The sequence below is a fragment of the Chelonoidis abingdonii genome, chromosome 2 (assembly GCF_003597395.2).
Source record: "Chelonoidis abingdonii isolate Lonesome George chromosome 2, CheloAbing_2.0, whole genome shotgun sequence".
Taxonomy (NCBI): domain Eukaryota; kingdom Metazoa; phylum Chordata; order Testudines; family Testudinidae; genus Chelonoidis; species Chelonoidis abingdonii.
Window position 1 is genome coordinate 286,605,037 of NC_133770.1, and position 23,091 is coordinate 286,628,127.

The 23,091-nt window shown below is 44.4% G+C and overlaps 1 protein-coding gene across 1 annotated transcript in view; it reads left to right on the top strand.

Moving 5' to 3' along the window:
• CCN4 (cellular communication network factor 4) overlaps positions 1–17,019 on the top strand; it is a 59,177-nt gene extending 42,158 nt beyond the window's left edge. Inside the window, exons 2-5 of the mRNA XM_032773491.1 lie at positions 8,948–9,227; positions 12,006–12,263; positions 14,677–14,870; positions 16,643–17,019. Coding sequence (XP_032629382.1) covers positions 8,948–9,227; positions 12,006–12,263; positions 14,677–14,870; positions 16,643–16,942 — 1,032 coding nt within the window. The 3' untranslated portion in view covers positions 16,943–17,019. The remainder of the gene's footprint in view (positions 1–8,947; positions 9,228–12,005; positions 12,264–14,676; positions 14,871–16,642) is intronic.
• The last annotated feature ends 6,072 nt before the right edge of the window (positions 17,020–23,091 follow it).

The following is a 23,091-nucleotide window of genomic DNA, read 5'->3' on the forward strand; positions in this document are numbered from 1 at the left end:
AATCAAAATATGGCAATGAATGAAAGTCAGAACCATCATGGTGCCTGTTGGGTGGCATATGTGAAAGGAGTTCTGTCTGCTGAGGTGTTCAAAAAGTGTCACCACCCACCATATCTAGCCACAGCTGTTATTAGTAGGTCATTGTCTGCATCACAAAACACGCCCCCACTGTGGGGACTGAAAGGCATCCTTTATATTTCTCAAATGCTACAGGGATGGGTATTTGAATGAATGCTTAAATGCATTATAGATAATTTGTTGCAGCAGCTGACTGTACAGGCTGGAAGCTGAGCTCCTCTCTGGTCCCAGAGCTGGTTCTTCCATGGTAAGGTTGAGGTATGTTTTGGGGCAATTGGAGGAAGATACCTGTTCTATTGTTTGACATCAGTCTCCAGAGAGACAAGACACATGAGAGAATATCTTTTATTGGACCAACTTTTGCTGGTGGGAGACAAGCTTTGGAGCTAGACTGAGCTCTTCTTCAGGTGGGGAAAGGTAGTCAGAGTGTCACAGCAATAGTAGAACCTTAGCGTTACGAACGCCTCAGGCATGGAAATTGTCCGTAACTCTGAAATGTCCATAACTCTGAACAAAACATTATGGTTGTTCTTTCAAAAGTTTACAACAGAACATTGACTTAATACAGCTTTGAAACTTTACTGCGCAGATGAAAAATGCTGCTTGTAAACATCTTAGTTTAAATGAAAGACGCACAGAAACAATTTCTTTATCTTGTCCAATCTTTTTTTTTTTTAAATTTCCCTTTACTTTTTAGTAGTTCGCATTTAACACTGTACTGTGCCGTATTGGCTTTTTTCCCCGTCTGCTGCTGCCTGATTGCATACTTCCAATTCCAAATGAGACATATGCTTGACTGGTCAGTTCGTAACTCTGTTTATAACTCTGAGGTTCTGCCGTAATTCCTCACAGGAAGTATAACTTTAGCAGCAGAGCCGTACTCTGGTCCTAAAAACAGAAGTGTCGGAACACACTTCCAGTAAGTGATAGTACTGGACATACTGTAATGCCATTACGGCTCCCCCAGAAAGTGTCAGAATGGTGTTCTGGAGTATTCCATTACTACCTGAGCCCTGAATCAGAGTGTAGCCCCCACACTAACGCAATGTAGTTCTGTCCCCCTATAATGGCATAGTGAGGTTTAAAAGTCTGCTACTGGCTTCAGTTTAATGGCTCTGATTATGTTTTTACATTCACAGGTCCCAGGTTTGAGTCCTGTAAACAACCCTGGTGACTGGGTGAAATTCTGTGGCCCATGTTACACAGCTGGTCAGATTAGATGACCTAATGGTTCCCTCTGGCCTAAAATGCTAGGAATCTACAACCTGAGCAGGGGAGTTGTGTCTTATATGGAGAATTGAACTGCTGTGGATCTCTGTCACTCAGGACAACATCAGACACATTAGCAGACTCAAAGCTCTATCTGTGGCCTAGCCAGAGCCACCTTGCGTTAGCACGGGTTACATCACCACATCACATACATTGGTGGATTTATCTTCACAACATCCTTGAGAAGTATTGGAGCATTATTAACACCCCCATTTTACAGAGAGGGAACGGAGGCAGAGAGATTGAAGTGATTTGCTCAAGATCAGGCAGAAAGCTAGCAGCCTCTCTTTTGCCCCAGTCCAGCGCCTTCACCACATGATTGTCTTTGGAGACTGATGTACTTAACTCAACCTTGTATTTACAGTCAAACCTCAGAGTTATGAATAACAGAGTGATGAACTCACCAGTCAACCACACAGCTCATTTGGAACTGGAAGTACACAATCAGGCAGCAGCAGAGACAAAAAAAAGAAGCAGTACAAATACAGTACAGTACTGTGTTAAATGTAAACAACTAAAGAAAAGCAGCATTTTTCTTCCGCATAGTAAAGCTTCAAAGCTGTATTAAGTAAATGTTCAGCTGTAAACTTTTGAAAGAACAACCATAATGTTTTGTTCGGAGTTACGGACATTTCAGAGTCTCCATTCTGAGGTGTCCGTAACTCTGAGGTTCTGCTGTATCTACCTACCTTATGGATAGATTCTCCTGAATCTGGCACAGCATCTCCAGATCCCAGGAATAGGAGGAGCCTGTGGTCAGATCCACTGCTAATGCATCTTTTCCAGCACATTCATGCAATGAGGAGTTCTTAGAGCTCTGAAGGAATTCCAGCATAATCTGAGCAAACAATTACATCTGCTTCAGCTCCATATCTGATGCTAGGAGCCACCCCAGTTATTTCCTATCCTAAGGATGGCCAGAAACTATGATACCTCTGTGTGACACCTATTGTCAGAGGTGGACATTTTTAATGCCCCGCTGTGGGGGACAAAGAGTGGGCGTGCACAAATTATAACATAAAACTGATCTTCTATGAACTAAAAACAGCAGAACTAGGGTTTGCGGGTTTTTTGTTTGTTTTCTCCTTTGCTATTTATGTTGACTGAACTGTAATTTCATAGTTGTACAGGATGAAACCTTTGTCAGCCAATCTGCTGGCTCACTCTTGTCTAAACCAGCAATCGCTTGGCAGCAATCACTGCAAATGCATTTGCTTATAGGGTTGTGCCGTGATAACGCACTCATTAAATTGCTTTATAGGTTCTTTTTATACCTGGATTTGATCATTAACAGTTCTAATGATTAACAACAATGCAAATAGACTTCTCTCATTTGAAACGATTTTCTCTGGTTAGATGATAGCTCGCTGTACATATTGAAACTATGCGGATTGGAATAGGCAGTACTAAAATAAACGGCCTGCTTTGTTTTGTTTTTTTTCATTTTTGCTTTGATGCCACTCTGGCGTATTTTATATTTTATTTGCACGAGTTTAAATGTAATCTAAGAGCAGAGCAGTGTAAAGGGATGTTAGTAGAAATAAGGATTGGGCCCAGAGCAAATACATTACATATATTGACTGTGATTAGTGATGTGTTAACTGTTTGGGCCTCTAAATAAAGCATAACTAACGTCTAAGGTACGTATATGTATATTCACATGTCTCTACAACAGACTTATAAGTGTTTAATAAGTCCTGAGATCATGAACAGGCAACCCTGGCAAACAAATTACCCCAAAGAGAGAAAAGACTTACTTAGGGTGGGCCAAAGTCCATAATGTAGAGTAATGAGATGCAAGGGACTGGAGAGTTTGGTGTTACTCTTTAGGAAAGTCTCCAGAGAGATGACTTTAGCTATGGGATTGCCTGTCTCTCTAGCGGAGTAGTGGGCGATCCATTACTTAAAGCTAGGGCTGGTTGAGGAAATAGTTTTCCTCTCCCATAAAATTTTTGAGATTTTGAAAATTTTCCTCTTCCAGATTGGGATGAAAAGTCAAAAATCTCAAACTTCTGTGAACTGAAATTCTGAAGGGTTTAAAAAAAAAACCCAAGTAGTTCTAGTCAATTGATAAGCTTTTTTGTTTAATTTTAAAAGCCCCAATGGTTTAGCTTCAATTTCTAAACAAAAAGTGATTGTGAACCAGAAAAAAAAAGGAAGTTTTTGTTTCCACAATTTTGGAATATTTCTCCAAAAAATGTTTTAATTTGAGAAATTCATCAAAACTGACCCTTTCCACAGCAAGATTCAGTTTTGCCAAATTGGCATTTTCTGACTGGGAATTTTTTTGACAAAACTGTTTTTCAATCATCTGGACCTGAGGCATTTGAAATAGGAATATACGTAGGGAACAATCCTGTCTGGGTACGGGACTGGGCTAGAAAGGCACAAGTGCCTGGTTTTCTAACCCTGTCCTTCCCTTGTGCCAGTGACGTTCTGTATGCACACACTTTTCCAACAGCGCATTTGCGTGTCGAGCTGCTTGGAAAGCATTTGCAAGTTGGCATGCACACAAAAGGAGGCTGGGTTTGGAGGTCACTAACAGCCAGGCCCAGTGGATCTTGTCCAGTTCTGACTGATCGGAGACGTTTTTACAAAGCTACCGTGTGTAGTGATGAAACATAAGAGAACTGAGCAGGTGGATGCCAAGAGGCTGTTTGAGAAGGCAACTCGCTGAGATTAGTAAACTGTAGAGCAAGGAAGAGAGCAATCTGTAGGCCACAAACAGTGTGCAGAATTTCCTTACCAAAGGGTTAGCTGGGATTTGGAACTCCTGTAATTGCCAGTGTTGATAATAGTGGTAATTAATATGTCTTTTCAAATGGAAAGTAGAGCGGGCTGGGATATATTAGATACTTGTCATTAAAGTTCTATGGGTTAGCAGCCATTAATGCGCCATGCAGCAGTCTCTCAAGGCTTAACTTTGCAGCACAAACCCTTTTGCCCAGTCTCTTCATTGACTGTCTCCTGTTCTGATTCTGTCTTGAGTACCTCAGTGAAGTGATCTTCCACCTTGTAACAGCTGAGGAAACATTCAACTACTGTAGTAGCCGAGGGCCTCTCCATACGCTCAAGACAACCAGATATCACATTGCAATGTGATGTTACATTAATACATTACTGCAGTGAGACATCATTATATAATAGAGCAGTGTCGAAATTTACACCCATCTTTTCCATACCCCATCCTCTCTCTTGCTTGAGGAAAGTGATGTCACCCTCCTTTTCTTGGCTGTAGGAAGGCTTACAGACTCTCGGTTTTACACACTCACAGGATATTGGTTCAACTCTTACCTGTAAGAGAGGGGGAGGTTGGGAAATGGAAACCTGGCAGCACCTTCACTGCACGATCTGTTGCCTCAGCATGCCCCATTTTGGGAGGTCTGTGTATGCCCAGTAACTTGGGGACGTCTCCAAACAATGATACTTGTCTATTCCAACGTGCAGGGCATTTCAGCCATGTACAAGAGGCAGGGACTGATGCCTCTTTAATGTCCCAATGGCACTTTGTGGAGCCTTAGGAGAAAAAGAGAAAACAAGGCAACATTGGGTGCAGTGTGAGTGCCTCAAAAGCCCATCAAAGAGGAATATGCAATTGTGACAGCAACCTGACGTCAGTGTGAATCACAACTAGGCAGAGATGGCTGCAATACACCTATGATATTTTTGACACTAACACGGACGAATAAGGGTCTAAGTCACACAGACCCAGCTACACAAAAAGAATCACAGGAAACCACTGTAATCCACAAAGCCTGAGTTAGGCAGCTAGGCTCCCTATACAAGGAACGGGGAGAGACAGGCATCTCAGACTGTGCTCCACAAAGCCATCACAGTCTACTAAGCCACACCCCTCCCATGCAGATAGGTGCCTAAGCCTAGGCTGCAGAGAGGTGCCTCCTCTGAATTAGGAGAAGAGAGGTAGTTGGTCACCCAAGTTGTATGAGGGACCCAAAACAAAACAGTGGGGGTGATGAACAGCGTCCTGTTTGGGTCAGCTCTACTGTTTTTGCCACCCCAAACAGCATGCCGAATTGCCACCATGGAAGGCGGGGCAGTCCGTGTGCTGTTAGAGTGGCATGTGCGTTTCCACGGCAGCAGCAATTCAGAGGCAGCTTCTGTCTTCAGCCGGAAGACAGAAGCTGCGCCGCTGCGGACAGCTGAACATAGAAGCTGCTGACGAATTGCCGCCGCTGCAGAAATGCACATACCGCCCTAACGAAGCACGGACTGACCTCACCATCCATAAGAACACAAGAACAGCCTTACCGGGTCAGACCAAAGCTCCATCTAGCCCAATATCTGTCTACTGACAGTGGCCAATGCCAGGTGCCCCAAAGGGAGTGAAGCTAACAGGCAATGATCAAGTGATCTCTCTCCTGCCATCCATCTCCATCCTCTGATGAACAGAGGCTAGGGACACCATTCTTTACCCTTCCTGGCTAATAGCCATTTATGGACTTAGCCACCATGAATTTATCCAGTTCCCTTTTAAACATTGTTATAGTCCCAGCCTTCACAACCTCCTCAGGTAAGGAGTTCCACAAGTTGACTGTGCGCTGTGTGAAGAAGAACTTCCTTTTATTTGTTTTAAACCTGCTACCTATTAATTTCATTTGGTGACCCCTAGTTCTTGTATTATGGGAATAAGTAAATAACTTTTCCTTATCCACTTTCTCCACATCACTCATGATTTTATATACCTCTATCATATCCCCCCTTAGTCTCCTGTTTTCCAAGCTGAAGAGGCCTAGCCTCTTTAATCTTTCCTCATATGGGACCCTCTCCAAACCCCTAATCATTTTAGTTGCCCTTTTCTGAACCTTTTCTAGTGCTAGAATATCTTTTTTGAGGTGAGGAGACCACATCTGTACACAGTATTCGAGATGTGGGCGTACCATGGATTTATATAAGGGCAATAATATATTCTCAGTCTTATTCTCTATCCCCTTTTTAATGATTCCTAACATCCTGTTTGCTTTTTTGACCGCCTCTGCACACTGCGTGGACATCTTCAGAGAACTATCCACGATGACTCCAAGATCTTTTTCCTGACTTCTTGTAGCTAAATTAGCCCCCATCATATTGTATGTATAGTTGGGGTTATTTTTTCCAATGTGCATTACTTTACATTTATCCACATTAAATTTCATTTGCCATTTTGTTGCCCAATCACTTAGTTTTGTGAGATCTTTTTGAAGTTCTTCACAGTCTGCTTTGGTCTTAACTATCTTGAGCAGTTTAGTATCATCTGCAAACTTTGCCACCTCACTTTTTACCCCTTTCTCCAGATCATTTATGAATAAATTGAATAGAATTGGTCCTAGGACTGACCCTTGGGGAACACCACTAGTTACCCCTCTCCATTCTGAAAATTTACCATTAATTCCTACCCTTTGTTCCCTGTCTTTTAACCAGTTCTCAATCCATGAAAGGACCTTCCCTTTTATCCCATGACAGCTTAATTTACGTAAGAGCCTTTGGTGAGGGACCTTGTCAAAGGCTTTCTGGAAATCTAAGTACACTATGTCCACTGGATCCCCCTTGTCCACATGTTTGTTGACCCCTTCAAAGAACTCTAATAGATTAGTAAGACACGATTTCCCTTTACAGAAACCATGTTGACTATTGCTCAACAGTTTATGTTTTTCTATGTGTCTGACAATTTTATTCTTAACTATTGTTTTGACTAATTTGCCCAGTACCGACGTTAGACTTACCGGTCTGTAATTGCCGGGATCACCTCTAGAGCCCTTTTTAAATATTGGCGTTACATTAGCTAACTTCCAGTCATTGGATACCGAAGCCGATTTCAAGGACAGGTTACAAACCTTAGTTAATAGTTCCGCAACTTCACATTTGAGTTCTTTCAGAACTCTTGGGTGAATGCCATCTGGTCCCGGTGACTTGTTAATGTTGAGTTTATCAATTAATTCCAAAACCTCCTCTAGTGACACTTCAATCTGTGACAGTTCCTCAGATTTGTCACCTACAAAAGCCAGCTCAGGTTTGGGAATCTCCCTAACATGCTCAGCCGTGAAGACTGAAGCAAAGAATCCATTTAGTTTCTCCACAATGAAATGCATACGTGGCAGCAATTCGGCGCGCTGCTTGGGGGCAAAAACACATGGACTGCCGCCCCTTGCAGATTGCCGCCCCAAGCACCTGCTTGGAATGCTGGTGCCTGGAACCAGCTTTGTGTCCTGTATAGCGGTTAGCCCAGGGGTAAGGTGCTCACCTAGGGTGTGGGCAACTCCTAGTTCTATTCCTTCTTTCTCTGGGAAGAAAGGGAGTTAGTGCTCTAGCCACTGGCCTACAGAGTCATTTTCACTGGCCCAAATGATATGTAATTGTTGACTTGTTTAGCTAAAGTGGAACAGCTTTAATAGAAAAGAGTGAGGAAGCCCTACACCAGAATATCCTATAGTCCCCATGCCTAGGGCACTCATATGAGGTGTGATAGAGCCCAGTTCAAATCCCTTCTCCCCCTCCAGAAGAGAGACTTGAACTGCATGGGGGGTCTTTCACATCCTGGCTAAGTACCCTACCCATTGGGCTAAAGGCTCTGATGGGGGGTTGTCTGCCCACCAGATTGGGCCCCTGCATGTTACTTCATTGGCCAAACACCCATCTTTCCTGGCTTATGAATAGCTCTGGGGCTCAGGTGGGAGATAGGTCTGGATATCTGGAATGAGGCAGCAGTGCGCATGCTCAGGCAGGAGATAGGCACCCAGGCATTCCCAGAGGAAAAACTTGGGTGCCAAGTAGCAGCACAAGCAGAGTTTTGTGGATCACATGGTGTCTGTCAATGGGACTTACGTACCTTCATGGAACCCACCCATAGGATTTAAAGTAACTGTTACAGCAAGAGTAAATCAAAGCCACATAGATGTGGGTTGCTGCCAAGGAATTAGATTGTCTGTGACTTGTTTTACGATTGGGACATTGGGGGGTGGGGAGGAGAGCTAAGAATTCGTGGACCAGCATGGTCAAACCAGCATGGTAAAAAAAGAACCAAATGTTTGGGTAATGGAGAATGAACGAACATACCTACCCCTCTCACTAGCCAATGCACTTCCCACGGCAGGTCGGTATTGGAGGCTGAAGTCTTGAAATACTGTATACAAGGAAATTTGTAGCCTTACTGTAAATGAAAAATGGCAGGGATCTCAGGAGACCAGCCTGTCCTCACAGGAACCCCAGCACAGTAGTAGGCCCAGGAGTTTCATATAAGCCAGGGTTCCTTGACCTTCAGATCATGAAGACGTGTCAGGGGGTCACATCTTTGCCCTTCTCCAATTGCTGAACGGAGAGACATCCCAGCTGGGTCGGAGAAGGGTCTCAATGTGGAAAAGGCTGAGCATTGCTCAGATAAGGCCATCCAAGCTGGGTGCTTCCTGACCCTCTACCCAAGGCTGGTGATGGAGATTACACAACAAGAGGGAGGTGGCTGCTCTCCAGATGAGGTCCACTCCATAGCTCTTTGCTATGATCCCTTCATTCCTTCTCGGTCCCTTTGAACTTGTCATGGGTTAATTAATGGATAAACCTTTCAAAACCCTTCTTGAAAGGACAGTGAGCCTTGTTTGTTCATTTGTAGGCTGTGTCCCAGGACTCAACCACCATGCCCCCTGCCGTCACCGTCGTGACTGAAGGCTACACACGGACTCAGTACTGTAAGTGGCCATGCAAGTGTCCCAAGTGGCCCCCTCAGTGCCCAGCAGGGGTCAGCCTGATCACCGACGGCTGCGAGTGCTGCAAGGTGTGTGCCAAACAGATTGGAGAGAACTGCACGGAGGCTGATACCTGTGACTTCCATAGGGGCTTGTACTGTGACTACAGTGGAGACAGACCTAGGTACGAAATAGGAGTATGTGCACGTAAGTGATGTACATATATTTTTGGCTTAGATAAACAGCATTGGCAACTCCTATTGCTCTGAATGTACCCGAGACTTGTATATTAACATAGACTCATAGCAGTGTAGGACTGGAAGTAGGCCATCTAATCCAGTCTCCTGCACTCAAGGCAGGACTACGTAATAACTAGACCATTCCTAATAGGTGTTTGTTTGTCTAACCTGTTCTTAAAAACCTCCAATGACGGAGATTCCACAACCTCCCTAGGCAATTTGTCCAAGAGTTCACCAACCCTGACAGTTAGGAAGTTTTTCCTAATGTCCAGCCTAAACTTCCCTTGCTGCAATTAAAGCCCATTGCATCTTGTCCTATCCTCAGAGGTTAACGCAGTGGTCCCCAGACTTTTTACCTTGCACCTCCACCCTGGCCTTTGTCCGCATCTCTCCTCCCCCCCAGAGACCATTTCTCCAGTTTATCCACATCATTTTGAATTTTAATCCTATCCTCTAAAGCACTTGCAACCCCTCCCAGCTTGGTATCATCCGCAAACTTTATAAGTATACTCTCATGCCATTATCTAAATCATTGATGAAGATATTGAACAGAACCAGACTCAGGACTAACCCCTGCAGGATCTTTCTCGATACGGCCTTCCAGCTTGACTGCGAACACACTCAGAGGACTGGGGACCCTGGGGTCTGTCAAAGTTAGACTCAGGACTCACAGTTTGTCAGACCACGCTTTTATTAGCACAGCGCTCTGCTAATACACCCAGATAATGTGAGCACCATACAAGACACAAACTATCTTATTTATACAGATGAAAGAGCGGGAATTAGACAAAGGGACAAAGAAAGCAAAACAGTAAAATTCACCTGGGGCACAGCATGCATATCCTACTTCCTTACTCATGCTTATCGATCTAAGGCTAATACTTCACCAATTGCCCTTAAACGGTACAATTGTTCTATGTTAACGTCTGTATTCCTGACACCTAGATTGCAGCATTCCAACAATTTTGCTTAAAGGCACAGACAGCATTTCTTTAATCCTTTCTATTTTCACAATATAATTCATTCTACTTTCACAGGTCTAACCGCACTCAGCATGTTCCAGGAATTGGCCCTTCTATGCAAAGGCCATGCAGAGCTCCTTATTCAGCAGCAGCACCTGTCCCTGCTCATTGAGAGTATTATGCATCTGATCAGTCATGTCTGTCCAATGTATATAGTATAATCTTATCATAATATAACACCTGAAGGAGATATACGGGTGTTGGGATGAGTTTGCGGTTTGGGGTGAAACCTATGGAAAACGCAGTGACTGCATGTGATTTCAAGTCAAAACCCTCAAGATTCTGAGGGTCTGGATGGGTTTTTCTGTTTGAGCTTTGGGATCATTCCAAATGAAGCTCTCAGTGTGAGGGGTACAGGGTGGTGTGAGCTTGTATACATCGGGGGGGGAGAGGTTTGCAACAAATCCCCCAGCAAATTGAAGCCGCGGACTTGCTCCCCGATAGTGTGTATGCAAGGATTGCAGCGTATCACTGGAATTCTCTGGCTGAGTTTTGTCTCTGTGCTCTCACTCAGAAACACCCTCTTCAGAACTGCAGGTGGGCACAGGACACAGCATCTTGAGTCTGGATTTGGATTTCCAACAACTCAAATTGAGGGGAGATGGGAGACGCTGGATTCAGGGATTTTGTTCAATCCATTCTAAAAATAAGAGGCTTTTGCAAAACGTGAATCTAAAGTTTCAAATCACCTGGCTGTTGAAGTGAGGTCTGGTTCAGGCCCATCTTTAACCAACATTAAAACTTTGTGCTATTCTTGCTTTGGGACAATCTTCATCAACAAAGAGAATAGAAGGGAGACAGCAATGCTTTATGTAGCACACTGCCTCCCTGTGGCTAATTATGAAATTGCAGCCTTAACTTGCCATTACAAGCCCCTGACTTCAAAATGATTCTGATCAGAGCCTTGTAGAGCTACCCTTCATTACAGAAGGAGAGCACCCCCACAACATGTTTAAAGCTGCTTTTCCTTGCAAACGCAGAACTTTGCCCTGTTTCCGAGAGCGTCTATGTTGATTTGTTCGTGTAAGAGTTGCACGGCACATTTATGAGGCCTGGTAAAACTCAGTAGTTCTATTGTTCCTGGTTCTCAGTTTGGGAATTCCTTCATGTCCTATAAAATAATAGAGCACTCAGCCATCAGAGCCCCAAACTTTGCATTTATAAGCTGGAATTTTCTGGATCATTTTTACAGTCCTTTTGTGTCTGTTTGCTTGTTTGTAAGGGGAACTTGAAACTCAAACAGAAGCTCTATGGCTGCATGTGTGACTCCTGGCAGATCCAGCAAGGAATAAAATAAGTTGTTCAGATCTCTGAGAAGGAAACTGCCACATTTGTGCTTCATAAGGGGGAGCTACCCTCTTAGTAATAATAAGGCCTAAAATTATACGGATGTTCTTTGTTCTGCAGCAGAATGGTGCTGGCACTTACACTTTGGCCCTGTCAGTCTGAGGAGTTCCCCATTAAAAATAAACTTGTTATTCTGAATACCGTTATAATAATTGGAGACAGACCTATTCCCGGAAGGGACCTTAAGATTTCATTGAGTCCAGCCCCCTGCCTTTACTAGCAGGACCAATTTTTGCCCCAGATCCCTAAGTGGCCCCCTCAAGGATTGAGCTCACAACCCTGGGTTTAGCAAACCAGTACTCAAACCACTGAGCTTTCCCTCATTCGTGATTTTTATGTTGTTCTCTCTCTCTCTCTCTCCCTCTCCCCCCTTTTAGAAATTGTGGGCGTGGGCTGTGTCCTTAATGGAATCCGGTATAAAAACGGGGAGACCTTCCAGCCCAATTGCAAGTACAATTGCACATGCATTAACGGGGATGTGGGCTGCCTGCTGTTGTGCACCAACTCACGCCCCCCGCTCATCTGGTGCCCGAACCCAAAGCTAATAAAGATACCAGGCAAGTGCTGCGAGCAGTGGATCTGTGATGACTCAAAGAAGATCAGGAAGACATATCCACGACATATCTCCGCCGCAGGTAGAGTGTGTGTGTGGGGTTAATGGGCATCGCCTTGGTCATCACGGGAAATGAAACCCAGGACTGCCAGAGCTAAACCGTCAGCCTCTGCAGCTTGAACTAAAAAATTAAGTCCCCCTAGTTGGCAGCTGCAGCAGGCTCCTATCCTCTGTGAATCAGGCAGAGACAGTGCTGTGTAACTCAGGCCACGTCTAGACTACCCGCCGTATCGGCGGATTAAAATCGATTGCTTGGGGATCGATATATCGCGTCTCATCTAGACGCGATATATCGATCCCTGAGCGCGCTTATATCGATTCCAGAACTCCACCAACACGAACGGAGTTCCGGAATCGACATGGCGAGCCGCGGACATCGATCCCGCGCGGTGAGAACGGGTGAGTAAATTGATTTTAGATATTTGACTTCAGCTACGTTATTCACGTAGCTGAAGTTGCGTATCTAAAATTGATTTTCCCCCATAGTGTAGACCAGCCCTCACACTGCAGAGTGGGTTACATGCAGGTAGGGTGACCAGACAGCAAGTGTGAAAAATCAGGACAGGGGGTAGGCGGGTAATAGGAGCCTATATAAGAAAAAGACCCCAAAATCGAGACTGTCCCTATAAAATCAGGACATCTGGTCACCCTACGTGCCAGCCACTGCTGTGTTCAAACCCTTAGCACAGCTGCTGAACAGGTTTCTGCAAAATGCCCAAGTGCTACTGACAGTTGCATTCACCGCAGCAAAAGAGGGAGAGAGGGGAAAGGGGGAGCTGTCACTGAAGCTAATACTTCTAGCGCTGGGAAAGTGCAATAGACCTCTTGCTCGTTTAACTCTGCCCATGCCACGGTCAGGCTTAGGCATCTGAATCCAAGAGTTTGTCAACACAGGGGCCTAGGGGCTCGAACAGAATCATACAGGTGCAACTAGCCCCTCCCGCTGCTTGTACTGCCATGGCTGCACACCAATTCTTAGCACACGTGCTCGATTAGAAATTACACCTCCAACTCCAGTGTAGACATACCCAGAAACATGCCCATTCCAAAGCCATGCAGCCCTGAATTTTGAGACAATCTGGATTGAGATTGATGCCTATCACTATATTGGCATAATGTACACTCCGTAATCTGAACTCCCCCCAGACTTCAGGACAGTGTGGGTCCAAACTGCAGTACCCTCCAATTAACCCTTGTGCTACTGCATTCTGCTGCTGACACATTAAGCAGTGTAGCTGTGCCACACTCCCATTGCATTGCAACATCACCATGTCAGACTAATCTGCTCTCTGGAGTGCATGGAGCATCTTGTCATAAAAGGCTGGATTGTACAAGCACCAGCTAAAGCATGTTAGCTGAGAAAACAAGAGGAGAGGTGACTGCCCAAAGCTACCTTTGGTACTGATAACCCCCATTACCATGGCAGCAGGACGCCTCACTGTCTTTAGTAGAGTATTTATCCTCATAACTCCAAGCGCGGTAGCATAGTGCTATTATCCCCATTGTACAGATGGAGAACTGAGGCACAGAGAAGCTAAGGGACTTGCGGAAAGTCACACAGGAAATCTGTGGTGGACCAAGGACTTGAGTCCAGGTTTCCTATGGATTAGATTAGTGTCCTTCCTTTTCATCAAACAACCTTGAACCCCCAAAAAGTGTGATTAAGGTCCTGGATGGATCTCTAGATCTGGGTTCAAATCGTGCCTCTGTCCGACTCCTTGTGTGGCCTTGGGCAAGTCACTTAGTTCTCCTAATACAGCCTTTGTCTGTCTTGTCTATTTAGAAAATACATTCATCAGGGCAGGGACTGTCTCTTGCTTTGTGTTTGTACAGCACAATGGGGCTTCTCTCTGTAGGGGCCTGGAGGCTGTCCTGTGTTACAGATAAGACCAGCCCCAGTTCTGCAAACTGTGTGGAAACCTGAGCTAAGGGTTGCGAATACATTAAACCCTGAGCCCATCGTAAATCTGAGAGCCTTCTAAGTTCTCTGTGGACAATTCCCTCAGCCCTATCTACAAATGAACGGCTCTGGGCCACTCCAGCCCTCCACAAAGACTGCGGACCATTCCCTGAGTCAGCAGAATTGGTACAGAAATAAACTTTCACAATAAGCTCAAATCTTATCTCACTCCTACGCTGACTGGCAAGTGTTTCCATTGTTAATTGTTCATATTGTGGTAGAATGTGGGAGCCCCAGTCTTGGACCAGGGCCCCATTCTGCGAGGTACTTTACAGAAAAATAAAGAAGGCAACCCCTGTCCCAAAGACGTCACAATCTAGGAGGTCACCTGGGCTGTACGACCAGCGCTGAGAAGGAAACAGAGCCCTTTTCCATTTGATTTAATTGTCATTCAGTGCATAGGCCTGGCAGTTTTAATGAGCCTTAGAAAGGATGTTTGTGAGATAAAATGATGTCATACGAATTTGGTCTGTAGCTTACGAAGGAGAGAATGAATCCTGGCAGAAAAACTGCATCATTCACACCTCAGCCTGGAGCCTCTGCTCGAAAACCTGCGGCCTGGGGATCTCGACGAGAATTTCCAATGACAACGACCAGTGCCGGCTCGTGAAAGAGAGTCGCCTCTGCAACATGCGGCCCTGTGAGGTGGATATAACCAAACACATTAAGGTGGGCCCATTTCACTGCTCGCCTTTTAGTTCGCTGGTTGGTTGCCCAGGTGCGGGGCACTGAGAGCTACTTGTTTGAGAGTGAAACAAGGTGGATGGGATGGGAAATAAGGAAACACCAACCTGCTGATTAGCAATTGCAGCCTGTGGCCTAAATATACTCTGAGTGGTGCAGATAGGTGTAATTTCTCCTCTCTGGACCAGTAGGGACCCTATTCTTCCATTGCAGGATGGAAATAACTCCCACTGTGGGAAGATTTACTTTCTGCCAGGAAAGCATGCCAGCCACTCGCTGAGATGTGCCTGCGACTGGGCTAGCAGGAAAGTGGTGATGCAGTGCTCTCTGCAGTGGTTCTCAACCCACAGCCCATGGGCCACTTGCAGCCCAATCACACACAGCTGCAGCCCATGTGACATCCCCAGAGCCATACAAGTAGTGTATATATTGTGTGGGTGCAGCCTGCATAACACAGAGACATCTGCATCTGTGGCCCACAATAGTAAATAGGCTGAGAACCACTGGAATAAACTCTGCCATTTGGAAGCATCCAGCCTGTCACGAGTGAGTTTGTAAGTCCATGGATGTAAATCTGGAGCACCTTCAAGAGACAGGTGTATGGAATATTCTGTGAGAAAGTGGTGGTGGGGGGGGTGATGGAGTTAAAAATCCTTGAAATTAGAGGAGATTTTACATTTTACTTTGATTTTTCTGCGTTGTGAAAATCAAAACGAGTGGTGAATACGTTTTTCCACACTCAAGGGGTATGGCCCCAGTTTTCAGCAGAAAATGTCAGCATTTCATCACTGAAGACTTTCCATTGATTTGTCTTTGCAATAACACATGAAAAGATTTTCATGCTCTGAGGCAAAAATTGCCATTTTGTGAACAACTTTTGAGCAGGTAGATTTTTGGGCCTTAAAGTGGCTTGAAACAAAATATGTGCTTTTTTTTCTTGAGAAATGTTGCAAAAAACATGCAACCATTGGCAAGTGCCTATGTTTGTATGTTGAAATGAAGATTTGTGCAGGATTTAAAGGGTGTTGGCTCTCTGCACAGGGCCGTATTTGGTGTGGCAATGCTAACCTCACTCTGCTAATTAGAGTTGGTAGAAATGTATCAGTATGAGAAATTTTCCCATTGCTTTTTAACAAAAGCTAGTTTTTTCATGAGAAAAGATACTTTGACTAAAATGTTCAATTGTTTTCTGTGGGAAAATCTGAAATGAAACAAATGCTTGTTTAGCTTTGACTCAAATTTTGTTTTTTTCAAAAGCTGAAAAATGTTCAAATTGAGGAGAGTTGAGGTATTGAGTTTCTTTTTTGTCTCTTCATGTTTTCCTTTCCTTACTTGAACTTTTCAAAATTTCTCCAACTTTGGAAAAATCTGAGAAGCAAAAAAAAAAAAAAAAAAAATCGGTCATTTTTCCAAAGTAGGAGAAGTTTAGAAAAATTAGAGTGGAAAAAGGAAGGGGGAAAAATGAAAAGAAATGAATCATAGGCATTATTCATTTCATCACACTCTGGGGGACGGATGAGAAAAAGAAATTTGGGATTTTTAAAAAAAACATATTTGAAATGCAAACTTGTTTTGAATCCTGCGAATTTGAAACCATTTGGAAATGTCAACATTTTTCACTAATTGTTTTCTATTTTTGACCATCTTTACTGCCACCCTCAGAGAAGTGCTGCCGACGGTGGACAAAGTAGTATCCGGGAGTACCAAGCAATAAAAATTAATCTTTGCCTCTCTGTCTGTCCTCTCTCCCTATCTAGCCTGGGAAGAAATGCTTGGCCGTGTATAGGGCTGATGAACCAATGAACTACACCATATCGGGCTGCGTGAGCAAAAGTACATACAGGCCAAAATTCTGTGGTGTCTGCACAGACAACAGGTGCTGCTCTCCGTACAAGTCGAAGACTATTGAAGTGAGGTTTGAGTGCCCGGATGGAACTGGATTTTTCCGGAGTATCATGTGGATCAACGCCTGCTTTTGCAACCTGAGTTGCAAGAACCCCAACGACATCTTTGCCGACTTGGCACATTACCATGATTACTCTGAAATAGCGAATTAAATTGGCCAAATGCTGGAGTGAACCACTGCTCTGATTTTACAGAGGTTTTAAAATAAAGGAGAATCTTCTATCCAGTGCCAATGTAACATCTGCTTCTCAAAGTCAGGATTAAGTTGCTTTTGTTTATCCTACTATATTTAGAGACTTTTAAACAGGCAGGATTTTCTGCTATAGCAGACTTCCATCCATTAATGAGGGCCAGAGGTTCCCCTTCATTGTTAGTGCCTATATGATCAAATGTATCTATAGTGAGCTATGTTGCTCAGATGTTATGACTTAAACGACCTGCCTGTTGGCATTGGTGCACCAGGGATGATGAACATGTTAAAAAAGCATCAAAGACATGCATTGTGCCAGCAGTTTAATGCCCAAAGAGGGCTTCTAGGCTAGGAGAATTAGTACATACTATTTCAGCAATGGTGGCTACCAGTGGATTAGGCCTGGGCATAGACAAGATTCAGGTATTTGCGTTCTCTAAGCTGGAAAATGGGTACTGATTCTCCTTTTGTTGATAAGACCTCAGGGTCATGTCCTTTGTTAAGACTCTGGGCCAAATTTTGGTCTCAGTTATACCGATGTTAGTCCAGAGTCACTTCACTAAAGTAACCACAGTAGCTGCAATCAGCCTGAAGAACGTCCCGGGCTACCATTGGCTTGCATCACACCCTATAGTAAAATCCAGGAGGAAGGCTTAAGGGGAAAAGAATTCTTGCAGAACTGTCCTCATGTCATTCCATTGGGTGGAATCCAAGCTTCACCCATGCAATAAACTTGGGGGCCTGCCCAGGTATCTTGGGGATTCCTAGGGATCTAGGCCAGGAACATTCTTGTGGCACCCCTATACATCTGGTGCAGCTCGGATCCCAATCCCTGGAACCTTGGCAATGGGAGGTCATGGACTCCAAGCAGATCTCCACCACAGCACAGTTCTGCAGGAAGGATAATGCAGCCCCCAGACTTCACTGTTGTTTCCAGGTAAGCTCTGCAGGGCTGGAGGAGGAAGGTTGTGCCTCTTCTCTTTCCCACTCAGTTCCAGGGGGCAATTGCATAAGGAAAGGACAAGAGATGAAAAATGGTGCAAGGGAGGTATCTGACCCCCCTTCCTTCCACCAGGGATCCATGCCTGGCAGAGCCCTCCATGCATAGCCATGAAGGGCATAATGCCCTTCTCCATACTGTAACCAACAGGCAAAGCTAAACTCTTTGAGCCCTGTTCTCATTTACACTGAGGGCTCTTGGAGCAGCTGTGAGTAAATGTAATTTATACCCACATTACACTTCCAGCATAGCGTGTAGCCTATGGGAGAATCTGGTTCATCACATTATTATCCACTCCACTGACGAGTGTACATGAAAGGAGTAGAAAATGTTTTGACCCAGGCTTCACAGCTGCATTGACTGCTGGCTGTTGCTTGCAAATTTAAAATAAAAATGTATTTAAAATTCTGCAAAAGTAAAGCCCAAATACCGGCGAAGAGAAGAAAAGGCCAGTCACTAACATTCCAGGCAACAATGTCCATCATTGGAGCATGCGCTAGCCCTGACTTCCAGTCCCAGTACAGCAGGGATTTTATAGGACTTTCGTATATTGCAGCAGTTCATTTCTTGTGCATTCGTTTGGCAACAGTCTCTCTGCAGCTGGATATAAATGACAGTGCAAATAGGCCAAGGTAGTTTAGCCATAGTAGAAAAAAAAATCTCATCCTTTTTAAGCCAAATCTGTAACTCCTATCAGTAGTGTCCAGTTGATGCAATTCCTATGTAAATAATACTTTATAACTAGAAATAAATTGCACTTCGGGGAAAAAAAAAACCTGTGGGCACAAATCAGAAGCTGGGATGAATAGTGCACTTAGAAAGACATCCAGAGGAAAGACTCTCTAGAGCATCTCAGTTCAAAACATCTCCCTGTAACTTCTCTCTTTCTCCTTCTCACTGCCCTGCAGCTAACCTTTTATAACCTCTCTGCTGGGAGGTGTCTCTATTGCCTTGGACAGTTTTTGCCATCTCCTTGTCCACAGCATCAAGATTACTTAAACTATCAGTCCCTACTCTCCCTGTGATTTGAGTTCCTTATAGCCTGTCTGTATTTGAAGAGGTGATTTCCAAGGGCCAGATTTGAAAAGATATTTAGATGCCTAATTCTCAATGAAATCAATGGGAGCTAGGCAGCTAAATACTTTTAAACAAAATCTGGCCCCCAACCCACTACAAATCTCAGCCGGAGCTGTGGGGGCAGATCCTTCAGCCAGATTGATGGAGCTATAACAGGCTACACCAGCTGAGGCGCTGCTGCTGGCTTTTCACTGGGCTCAATCCTGATGCACTTACTTTTACTTAATCCTTATTCTGGAAAAAAACTCTCATTGCCCTGCAATAGGAGTTCTTCTGGGGCAAAGAGTTAAGGATTTGGTCCATACATTTGTATCAGGAGATGAGGATTAGCCCCAATCTTGGTTCTCCTTAGCAGTCAGTCATTTCTTAATGTATAGACGCCTCTATTAGTTCTTTCTGAGGCTTCACTGTGGCCTGGTCTACACTAGAAAATTCTTAGCTTAACTATGTCGCTCAGGGTTGTGAAAAAGTCACACCCCTGAGCGGCGTTATGCTGCCCTAACCCCCAATGTAGACAGCATTAGGTTGACAAAAGAATTTGTCCATTCTTCCAGACTTCACCTGGTGGGGAGCTGGATTCCCTATGTCAAAGGGATAACCCCTCCTGGAAGCATAGGCAGTATTTGTAGTGGTGCAGATGTGCCATTTCTAGTGTAGACAAACTCCAGAAAACTAACCCGCTTGCACCTGACTCCTGCCTGGGTGCACTAGCTGCGGAGCAGGTGCAAAGTGCCACACCACCCCGTCACTCCCCATGAAACGTCCAGGATCCAAGGAATGTCAGAGCCCTAGAACTCAGTGACTGCAAGGACTGCTGTCCGGGGAAGATGGGGGACAGGTGTGAGTTGTGCCAATCATCCCAAATCAATGCTCATGAACCTTCGTAGCAAACCCACATGAGCAGGCATTTTTCCACTTAAAATTCCATAATGCACCAAAAAAGGTTTATGGTGCTATAATGCAGAGTGGCCAGAACCAAGAAGTTGAGCCCTGATCCAAAGGCCTCCAAAGGGTGAAGAGGTTTGTGTCTATGCTTCCAGGTCATCTCTCGCACTAGCTGTATCTGAGCTATGAAATGAAGATCAGGAGCTAAACTTTCCCAAAGTTTGTGAGAGTTTGAATCCAGTGTTCTGATTCAGGCCAATCTGTAAAACCATGTACATAACCCTGGGGACTTGTTTGTGGCTATATACACACACTTACATACAATGCACCATAACGTATGTTCCTAGACACTTACAATGGCAAAGAGAGGACCAGGCGAAAGGATCAAAGGATGTAACATAACCAGAATCCTGCTCCAGAGTGCATTTGATTAGCTAAACACAAGAGATGCCAGAATGAACTGTTGGCTGTGGACTGGATGCATTGTTTACATCAATGGCTGAAAGATGCGATTGTGAACTGATACACTCCCATCATCTCCAGGATACGGATGTTCTCAAGTGAAGTGAATGCCTATTAGAGCTTTTGTCAAGACAATTCTGTGTTTCATTTATACCAGAACTCCAGCTGAGAGAATAACAGTGGAAGCAGGTAAACTCCAGTTCTGGTTTGAGATGGAGACCTTCTCCATCTTTCGAGAGAAAGATGAACCTTGTGGTATAAGACTGAGGACATCTGGGGTCACTTCCTGCCTCTGCCACAAGCTTCCTGTGACCTTTGACAAGTCACTTAATCTCTCTATACCTCAATTCCCCCATCTGTGAAATAGGAACAAGAAGAATCTTATTCTCTGTGCTTTGACTAGTTAATTTAGACTGTAAGCTCTTTGAGGCAGGACTGTCTCTTGCCATCTGTTTATACAGTGCCCTAGCAAAATGGGATGCTGATCTCAGTTAGGACCTCGAGGTGTTCCAGTGATACAAATAACACAGTAATAATGCTAGGGAGGAAATACCAATCTCTGAGAAGGTGCTAGAATTCTTTTGGTGCTACGTTCTACAGCAAAGATAAAGCTAAAATACTCTGTGCGGTGGGAGGGCAAAGACAAGGCCCTTTGACCCAAACCCTGGTCACTCCATGCACATAATCCCATGGACATTCATGTACTTGTATGAGGAGAGGTGTGTGTGGAATTTGAGGGGCTGTTGCTGCTGCCATCAACAGCAAACCTCCCGTTGGCTTTGAGATCAGTAAATCGGGATGTCTCACCCTCTGTGGGTGCTTTACCTCTGTATGGACTGAAGGCACGAGCCTCAGTGGTTTGGCACCATTTAAAGCAATAAGTACATCTGATGCAAAAATAAATGTACCAAATATATAACTTAAAGGAGGTGCCTTTGCACTGAGTCAATTGTAACTTCAAAACACTGAGAAACGTGTACGAAATTGTAACCCCTGCTTGCTGGAAGTGGCGCTCTGTCCCCCTCTAATGGTGGCTAAGCCACCTAGGGATCCATGAGCCTGCTACAGCCTTGGCTAACAGATGTTTGTTGTTTAGCTCCAGAGGGCCCAGGTTTGATCCTTGCTGCTGAAGACCCATTATGGGTCTTCTGTGTTACACGATTAAAATGCACACACATTGCATTCTGTTTGTTAGTCAGTAATATGATCACTAGCATTGTATTGTATATAGGCAGTGTAGGAAGTTACAGCGCTCATAAATACTACGCAATATTTTAAATTAAGCCTCTGAGTCCCCACCCCCGCTTTTTGTTTTGTTTTGTTATGGAAGACCAAAAAGTGCAAGGTACTTTAAGAACAGCGCATTAAAATGATGGGAATAGAATGCTCACTGTTACAAATTAAATCCAAGCACAGCCTTGTCCATGCACATAGATACATAATGGAATCACAGTTTGAAATGATATAACTACCAGAGCTGTATTTGTAAGTATCATTTTCTGAGGTATTTAGCAATTTGTTGGGAAGGTGCAATTGGTTGAGGTCAAGAAGCCTTTGCGTTATGCTAGCTTTATAACAAGTGTAAATGTAGCACTTGGCTGTACAATATGGGCGGGGCGGGGGGGGGGTTCCCAGCTGAAATGCTACAGCCACACTTTAAAGGGAATAAATAACTGCAAAAACAATGAATTAATACACAACTGCCTCCTTATTTAGATGCATTTAGAAAAAAAAGAGAGAGAGTGTGTGTGTGTGTGTGTGTGTGTGTGGGTGGGTGGGTGGAAGTCCCAAAATGAAAGACACACAAAAAATTTAATCATTCAGGAAACTTAAAACACAGCAGGATCCTTTCCTCTAGCAAAAAGCCCCTCATGCCCCAAATACTCTTTGATTTGCATCCACTTGTCTCCTGCCTTCTACACATCTCACTGGGCCAGGACAATCCTGCCCCTATCCTTTGCCAAGCCTGAGTGAGTAGTCTGGGCTCCGTAATGCCTTTCAACATCTCCCCTTGGAGAGTGCAGGGTTTTTCCTCACTAGGGAGGAACGGCTTGCAATCGTTTGATTTACTTGCAAGATTTACAAACGACAGACAGAAAAAGGAATTAAAAGCAGCTATTTACTTAGTGTATTCATATTTACACTTCTCCTACGCTAGAGAAGGCGCTTAACTAGAGACAAAGCTCATTACTGTGTGAGAGTTGGTCACTTTTCGCCTCAAAACCAGCTTTTACTAACCATCCCCTCTCCAATGCAAGCCGGGTTACCCAACCCAGGGGAAACTGCAGGGGAGCGACTGTTATATGGAAAAGCGCTTGGAGACCAAGGAGGGCAGCATGATGCCTATATCTAAAACTCTTCCATGACCAAGGCATGCTGTCGCTGTGTCAGTTCCAGCATATTAGAGAGACATGGTGGGCGAGGTAATATCTTTTCTAACTATTCCTTGAGGCATATAAGACACACTCTTTCCAACCCATAAGACTCAAAAGGGACGGGGGAGATTGCAGAATATATCACACTACTGGGAATCAGATGCACAGAAGGAACGCACCTTCTCCAAATTCAGGGCCTTGATTGCACTACAGCATGAGTCCTAGCTGGTACCAATGGCACCAGCCCCAGTAGCAGTGTCCCAGTAGCAGTGTCAGTCACCACCATGGGGGGAATATTCAGCACCATGGAGA